We start from the raw sequence: 8,290 nt of genomic DNA on the forward strand, positions 1-8,290 counted from the left end.
AAAGACTGGAAAGACAGCTGGATCTGTATGTACATATCTCTCTCTCTGTTTACTATTTTTAATTTTAAAAAATTTTTTTGGCCAGGCGTGGTGGCTCATGCTTGTAATCCCAGCACTTTGGGAGGCTGAGTCAGGCGGATCACCTGAGGTCGGGAATTCGAGACCAGCCTGACCAGCATGGAGAAACCCCGTCTCTACTAAAAATACAAAAAAAATTAGCTGGGCGTGGTGGCGTATGCCTGTAATCCCAGCTACTTGGGAGGCTGAGGCAGGAGAATCGCTTGAACCTGGGAGGTGGAGGTTGCAATGAGCCAAGATTGTGCCACTGCACTCCAGCCTGGACAACAGGAGTGAAACTCTGCCTCAAAAGAGAAAAAAAAAGGACAGTAATTCTGGATGCACTCTGGAAACAGACAACCAGTCATGAAGGATGAAAACATGACAAAAATCACAGCGTCTACCAGCCAGTGATCTGACAGTTAACATCCTGGAGTGTCCCTCCAGGTATAGGCTGGAAACTCATATTCGGTTTTTTTTAAAAACTGACACTTGGTGAATCCATATGTGAAGCAAGAACACTACAAACAGAACAGTTCCCAGTGTTATTTAAAATATATGAATGGCCCGAAGCGGTGGCTCATGGCTATAATCCCAGCAATTTGGGAGGCCAAGGTGGGTGGATTATTTGAGGTCAGGAGTTTAAGACCAGCCTGGCCAACATGGTGAAACCCTGCCTCCAATAAAAATGCAAAAATTAGCCGGGTGTGGTGGCAGGCACCTATTAATACCAGCTACTCGGGAGGCTGAGGCAGGAGAATTGCTTGATCCCAGGAAGCAGAGGTTGCAGTGAACCAATATTGTGCCGCTGCACTCCAGCCTGGGTGACAGAGCGAGACTCTGTCTCAAAAAATAATTAATTAAATAAAATAAAAGGAGTTTTGCTTTCTATACACATGTAGTAAAACCTGGGAGGATAATATATGAAAATCTCCGGGGGGTGGGGAGTTGGGGAGATATAGCATTGGCAGAAATGCCAGATATAGATGAAGGGGAGGAAGGCAGCACATCACACTGCCATGTGTGTATCTATGCAACAATCTTACATATTCTTCACATGTACCCCAAAACCTAAAATGCAATAAAAAATAAAAAATTTTAAAAAAAGAAAATCTCACTGTGACTCTCTAGACGGTGCGGTGAGGGGTAGTTTTTGTTTGTGTTCATTCCTATTTTCTAAATGAGCATTTTATAATCCAAATGGGTTATTCTGAAACCATTTTTTTTTTAAAGAGATGGGGTTTCACCATCCTCGTCAAGCTGGTCTTGAACTCATGACCTCAAGATTCACCCGCCTCGGCCTCCCAAAGTACTGGCATTACAGGTGTGAGCCACTGGGACTGGCGTGAAACCAATTTTTCATGGGTTTGTTAATGGACTGTTTTGTAGCCCTGCTGTGACTAAGCACGTTCACATGCTAATCCACATTTTCCCGCAAGGTTTTTCAAAGCCGTGCTATTTCATACTTTAGCAAATCATGTCCTCATTTCATAGGTAGCCAAGGCAAACATATAATTTCCCGTCTGAACTTCACTTGAAGCAAGTAAGCTAATGAATAATCATGCTGAGACAGTGGACGTACATGAGGCTGTGTGGTGGTCCCGAGGAGGGCCCAGGACGGTGCTCTGAAGCCACCTGTGCAGGGATGGACAGGTGGGAAGGGGCCTGGGAGCGCTCACCTGGCGGCCAGCTCAGGCTGGTAGAGGCTGACAGGCTTACAGCTGGAGCCGCTCCAAGCGCAGTAGGGGTCGCGGGCGAGGAGGCAGTCCCCACAGCTCCGGTACAGGCTGCAGTTGGCCACAGGCACCTGGACTACGCCCGAGTGTGAGGCCGCATACAGCAGCCCCTGCACAGCCAGACATGGGATGAGAAGCGGGACGGGCAGCCAGGGCCAGCACCCACGGCCACCCGGCTTGGATGCCTCCCGGAGCCAACCCCCCACCAGGCCTGTTACGGAACTGGTGATGCTACTTTCTAAACAGCTCATGCCATGAGCCTGGATTCTGTATCTTTCCGCCCTGCTGAGGCATGGAAGGAGAGGCTGAGTGGGGACTGCTTGGCGCTAATGGAGAGCACCCCCCCAAGCACCCTACCAGGGTTCCTCCCTGGCCTGCTCACCCTGTGGGTGTCCAGGAGCAGGTTCTGCACGGGCTGTCCCGAGGAGAAGATCTGCAGCTCCTCAATGATGTGCACCCTGGGGCCCACGCTCACCGCCTTGTGTAGCCGGCCGTCACCTGGGGTGTGGACAGGACTCAGGCCTGGGGTGAAGCCCACTGCCCAGGACCCACCAGCCACGTACACCCCTTCACCTGAGCCCACCAGGCTGCAGACACTTACCAGTGCCCAGGAAGAGGACATCGTAGGTGTGGTGCAGGCCAGGGACGCGGTGTACGGCCATACGCTGGTAGCGAGCCTGGGGCTGCAGCAGCAACAGGCGGCTTCGGACCTGCCCGTCCATCAGGAAGTGGTCCTTGAGGAAGTTCAGCACGCGGTCCGGGAGCTGCAGGGATGAGTTGATCTTCCTTTCCCGGGCACTGTTGGTGATGCACTGGAGGAGAAGGCAGCGGCGTGAGGCCAGCATGCCCCAGGGCAGCAGGAGGGCGGCGCCCTGCCTACCCAGTAGAAAGCAGTGGTGTCCATCCCCCCAGAGCCAGGGCACATCCCTGGCAGTGCTGCCCAGAGCCGGCGTGCACTGAGAGAGCAAGGGCAAAGCCCAGGGTGTGGGGAAACTGAGCGACTGGGGGGCTTCCTTGCTATGCCTCCTCCCCGCCTACCACCCCAGCCTCAACCCAGGGCCTCAAGAACCAGGACCACACTCCCTGCTCCTCAGCACCCTTCACCAGTGCTGGCAGGAAGCCCTGGCTGGGCAGTGGCCCAGTGCAGTGGGCAGCTCCTTCCTGCACGCCTGGAGCTTCCTGAATCAGAGGTGCTCCTCGCCATCTGTCAGGGGCTCTGGCGGGACTCAGCCCTGGCGCAGCAACAACGGCTCGCTGACACCCTCACTTAGTTCCTTCTCTCTTCCTCTCAACCTTCCTATTCCTTCATGCTGCTTCCTGGCCTCACCTCCCAAATCAACTATGTGGCATGTGTAGCCCTGTCTCAAGGTCTGCTTGCAGGGAAGACCGTTAGGCTAGAAGGGAGGAAGAAAGAACCATTTCCCACGGCTTGGCCATTCAGTCACTGGATAATTAAATAAGAAGCTCGAAGCTGAGTAGGCGAGAGGACCAAGTACAGAGCCTGCAGCAAGGGCCCTGATGGGGACACACTGGCCCAGCGATCCTGAAACAGAACGGAAGGTATTCTGACATTCGTGGTTACATCTAACCCTGTAGACAAGCATGCCTGGCCTATGTATCCATGTTAAAGATGAGAGAACAGATTCAGAAGCCAAGTGATTTGCCCGAGGCTAGGCAGCCCTGGTCCTAGCATGGTGTGGGGACCCACATCTTCCCAGCACCCACCGCTCCAGGCCGGGGTGTGGGCACCGGGTGGGTCACGGTGTACCACTGCTGCGTCTCACGGTTCACCTCCTTGTAGAGGCCACTGAAGACCCTCTGCACGTCATTCATGGTGAAGACACAGACGGCAGATCCTTCTGTAGCTCCCCTGTGCCTACAGAGGAAATAACTGCATTAACCCACTGGGGGCCCCAGTCCCAGCCACCCTTCACCCTCCCATCTCCAGCCAGGTCTGGGGGTCCTACCACTGGGAAGTGAAGACCCCGTAGAAAAGGGTGTCACGCCAGTTCTGGGGGCTGGGGCTCAGTGTGAAGACGTCCTGCAGCACGTTGAACGGGAAGCCATCGTCGGGCCGTGAGCACAGCAGCTGCGCCTTGAGGAAGGAGGTCCAGCGCTGCTGCAGCACCCGCTCGCCACCCTCATCGCCCTGGAGGGAGACGGGGATGGGCTGGGCTTAGGTGCACGCCGAGCCATGAGGGGGACACATGGCACAGGACTGCCTCAATGGACCCACCCCAGACACCAGGACTGAAGGGCAGGAGAAGGCCAGAACCAAGGTCCACTGGAAGTCAAGAAGATGGCTCACGCCTACAGTCCCAGCACTTTGGGAAGCCAAGGCGAGTGGATCACGAGGTCAGGAGCATGATACCAGCCTGGCCAATATGGTGAAACCTTGTCTCTACTAAAAATACAGAAATTAGCCGGGCGTGGTGGTGTGCGCCTGCAGTCCCAGCTGCTCGGGAGGCTGAGGCAGGAGAATCACTTGAACTCAGGAGGCAGAGGTTGCAGTGAGCTGAGATCGCGCCACTGCACTCCAGCCTGGGCGACAGAGCAAGACTCTGTCTAAAAAAAAAAAAAAGAAAAAAAAAAGAAAGTCAAGAAGACCTGGAGGCAGTGTCCACGTCCACCAGGAGGATGTGCTCCTTACCATGAGCCAGCAGAGCCTGCCTAGACACAGAAAGGAGGCTGCGATTCACTGCTGAGCAAACAAGGCAGCCAAAGGACCCTGATACAGGCTAAGGCACGTTGGCGAGTGAGTTCATAATCTAAGTACAAGGTCGGGACTGTACTTATGTTATTAATGCCTGTAATCCCAGCACTTTGGGAGGCCAAGGTGGGTGGATCACCCGAGCTCAGGAGTTTGAGACCCTGTCTCTGCTAAAAATACAAAATAATTAGCTGGGTGTGCTGGTATGTGCTGCTAGTCCCAGCTACATGGCGGACTGAGGTGGGAGGATTGCTTGAGATTGGGCAGTGGAGGTTGCAGTGAAATCTCACCACTGCACACCAGCCTGGGTGACAAAGTGAGACCCTGTCTCAAAAAGGAAAAAAAGGGTGCTGGGTGGTAACACTAATCGTTCGAGTTTACTCACTGCCCACCACATTTCTAAGAGCTTCCCGTGGATGAAAGAAATTAATTCATATAACAACTCTGAGGTCAGTGTCAGTATTCCTACTTAACAGATGAGGAAACAGTTAACTGAGCAGGTGAGGGACTTGCCCAGGATCCTGGACTAGCAGGGTTTGAACCTGGATGTTGGCCTCTGAAGTCTGTGCTCTCCAGCTGTCACTACAGTGCCTCTTTATCTTGTAAGTGATTTTTGTCTGTGCAGTTCTCTATTTTCACATTTTTTTGGGGGGGGGATGGAGTTTCGCTCGTTACCCAGGCTGGAGTGCAATGGCGCAATCTCGGCTCACCGCAATCTCCGCCTCCTGGGTTCAGGCAATTCTCCTGCCTCAGCCTCCTGAGTAGCTGGGATTACAGGCATGTGCCACCATGCCCAGCTAATTTTTTGTATTTTTAGTAGAGACGGCGTTTCACCGTGTTGACCAGGATGGTCTCAATCTCTTGACCTCGTGATCCACCCGCCTCGGCCTCCCAAAGTGCTGGGATTACAGGCTTGAGCCACCGCGCCCGGCCCTATTTTCACATTTTTTAAGTAAGAAAAAAATAGGCCGGGTGCAGTGGCTCACACCTATAATCCCGGCACTTTGGAAAGTCGAGGCAGGTAGATCACGAGGTCCGGAGTTCAAGACCAGCCTGGCCAAGATGGTAAAAGCCCGTCTCTACTAAAAATACAAAAATTAGCCAGGTGTGGTAGCGGACACCTATAATCCCAGCTACTGAGGAGGCTGAGGCAGGCAATTCCTTGAACCTGGGTGGTGGAGGTTGCAGTAAGCCAAGATCACACCACTGCACTCCAGCCTGGGCAAACAGAGCAAGACTCTGTATCAAAAAAAAAAAAAAAGCTGGGTGCAGTAGCTCATGCCTGTAATCCTAGCACTTTGGGAGACTGAGGCAGGTGGATTGTTTGAGCCTAGGAGTTTGAGACAGGCCTGGGCAAAGTGGTGAAAACCCATCTCTACAAAAAATACAAAAATTAGCTGGGCATGGGGGCGCACACCTGCAGTCTCAGCTACTCCAGAGGCTGAGGCAGGAGAACTGCCTGAGCCCAGGAGGTCAAGGCTGCAGCGAAGTGCACTGTGATTGTGCCACTGCACTCCAGCCTGGGTGACACAGCAAAGATCCTGTCTCAAAAAAAAAAAAGAAAAAGAAAAAGGTAGTAAGATATTTTGATTTAAAAGGAGAGAGAAAAGCTGTTAGCCAGGCTGTTTCCCTGGGGGATGGGAATCACGCATGAATGTGGGTGGTCTTGCAGCTGTGGCGCCTTTGAGGTCCCGGGGTGGCCACCCTGTCAGCCCATCCCCCTCACCTTGCAGATTCGGGCAATGCGGGACACGATGGTGTTCTCGAAGAACTCAAATTCCTGGCCAGTCTCCCGGAAGAAAAAGTAGATCTTGTCATCATCACCTTGCAAGCTGCCCAGGCTCTCGGGAATGTAGGCTGAGGCCACAAAAGCTGGGTCTGCAGGGGCCAGGTCAGGAGCTCAGAGTCAGCCCAGCAACCCAGGAGACAGGCCCTGCTGGGGGAGAGTGCCCCACTCCTAGGGCCCCAGGAACAGGGTCCCTGCCCTCTGGGTGGTGGCAAGAGGACTTCACCTTGCAGCCAGTTGAGGGAGCTCTCGGTCTTGGTGGGGCGAAGGCTTTGGCTCCGGGAGATGGCCGGGTCATTCCCTTGGAAGCTGCTGACGGTGCCAGTGTAGAGCTCGCCATCTGCCAAGAGAACATTCCCATGGGAATGGGCTCCTCAGCACGGCCTCTTCTCCCTGCCCAGGGCCCAGAGTGACCCCAGCATTGCCTGCTTTGCCTGTGGTGGGCCGAGATGGAAGCAGTAACTTGGAAAAACCAAACCCAAGGCAAGTCCATGGCCATTCCGTGCCCTGGAAATGAGCATGGCATGGACCCAACCTACACAGAGCTATCCCTCTGGCCCTGCCTGCCCCCAGATGGAGCTTCAATGAACCCATCTTGTCCCCAAAACTCACCAACCACCAGGGCCGTGGACTTGAAATTGGGATCAAAGGGACAACGGCCCTTGCCATCTTCCAGGAGGACATTCCCCTTCCTGTCCCTTGCCAGGGTGAAGTTCTCCACGTTCTAAGGGAGGGCAGACACATGGGCTCAGGGGCACACCAGGGAATGAGGAGCAGGCTTGGCGAGACAGGGAGAAGGATACCAGAGAAGGCAACTCTGCAGGCAGGTGAGGTGTCAGGGAGGCCACCCTCTCCTCACCCAGGACACTGTGCCACAGGGTTTGAACCTGGACAGTCAGCCTCCAGAGAGGCCTCACCCAGACACGGTGCTGCACAGTCCCACAGTGATCGGATGTGGGACATGTTACCATCCCCACCTGGTGGAGGAGGTGAGGCTTAGAAAATGATGTGAGCCTGGAAGAGGCGACAATGTGATTCAAACTCAGGCGTGTCTGACCCCAAAGCTGGGCTCCAACCCACAGCATCAAACAGCATCCTCTGCTAGGGGTGTGTGCTGAGGAGGGGGTGTGCAAGGTCAGACAAGAGAATCAAGCAAAGGAGAGGGAGAGATGTTGCCAGAAGCAGGAGAGGGTGGCAAGGCCTGGGTGGGACAGGATCCCCGTGGTGAGTGACTGCACGCACCATTGCCTCTCCTCCCTGCACAGGGAGTTGTGGCTGTCTGTGTGCCAGGGTGTGGGACCTCAAGGCTCTCAGAGGCCAGTGGTACCTAGAAGCCTTCTTCTGGGCCCTGCCTTTCACCAGGGGTCCATGCTGAAGAACAGGAGCTCTGGGGCAGAAAGAGGGGCAGTTCCCAAGCCAGCCTCAGGGCTGAGGATGGGGCACTCACGATGTAGGTGCACACGGGGCTGAAGGCTCCTGTGCCACAGGTGATCAGGCGACTGCTGCTGAGTGGCAGGAGGATCTTGATGTAGTTTTGACAGTCACGCTGGGGGAAGGAGAGAGAGATCAGGCCCATAGCCAAGCATGCCACCAGGGGGCAGCGCCGAGCCCTCCTCACCATACCCAGGCCCAGCCTCTGTTCCCAGGACCACCTGGCATGGGGCACTCAGGTCTGGAAACAAAGGACAATCCAGGGGTTTCCGGGGACAGTGGAGTGTGTGTAGAGTGTGTGTGCTGCAGGGAGCCTTGGGCTCAGCTAGTTTTGTGACTGGCAAACTTTCCTTCAGTCTGGGGATGAGGACACAGAATGCTTCCCCCTTGAGTTGTACTGGCCCCATGGAGCATCCTCCTCAGAAGCTCAAAGAAAACCACAAGCCCCTACCAACCAAGCTGGAGGCTGACGAAGCCACAGCCCAGAGCTGGAGGAACGCTCAGCCCTGAACCCTGAAACCCAGATTCACCCATCACCTTCACTCGGCTATCTTTTTTTTTTTTTTTTTT

General features: G+C 54.4%; 1 protein-coding gene across 1 annotated transcript in view; it reads right to left on the minus strand.

Annotated features, from left to right (window-relative positions):
* Nucleotides 1–8,290, minus strand: part of SEMA4B (semaphorin 4B) — a 51,591-nt gene that overhangs the window by 3,081 nt on the left and 40,220 nt on the right. The window contains exons 5-13 of the mRNA XM_017517148.2: nucleotides 7,737–7,835; nucleotides 6,902–7,013; nucleotides 6,516–6,629; nucleotides 6,230–6,381; nucleotides 3,761–3,942; nucleotides 3,519–3,669; nucleotides 2,395–2,605; nucleotides 2,176–2,291; nucleotides 1,737–1,903 (exon numbers count right to left, since the gene is read on the minus strand). Coding sequence (XP_017372637.1) covers nucleotides 1,737–1,903; nucleotides 2,176–2,291; nucleotides 2,395–2,605; nucleotides 3,519–3,669; nucleotides 3,761–3,942; nucleotides 6,230–6,381; nucleotides 6,516–6,629; nucleotides 6,902–7,013; nucleotides 7,737–7,835 — 1,304 coding nt within the window. The remainder of the gene's footprint in view (nucleotides 1–1,736; nucleotides 1,904–2,175; nucleotides 2,292–2,394; nucleotides 2,606–3,518; nucleotides 3,670–3,760; nucleotides 3,943–6,229; nucleotides 6,382–6,515; nucleotides 6,630–6,901; nucleotides 7,014–7,736; nucleotides 7,836–8,290) is intronic.

The sequence above is a fragment of the Cebus imitator genome, unplaced genomic scaffold (genome assembly GCF_001604975.1).
Source record: "Cebus imitator isolate Cc_AM_T3 unplaced genomic scaffold, Cebus_imitator-1.0 Scaffold19, whole genome shotgun sequence".
NCBI classification, from domain to species: Eukaryota; Metazoa; Chordata; class Mammalia; order Primates; family Cebidae; genus Cebus; species Cebus imitator.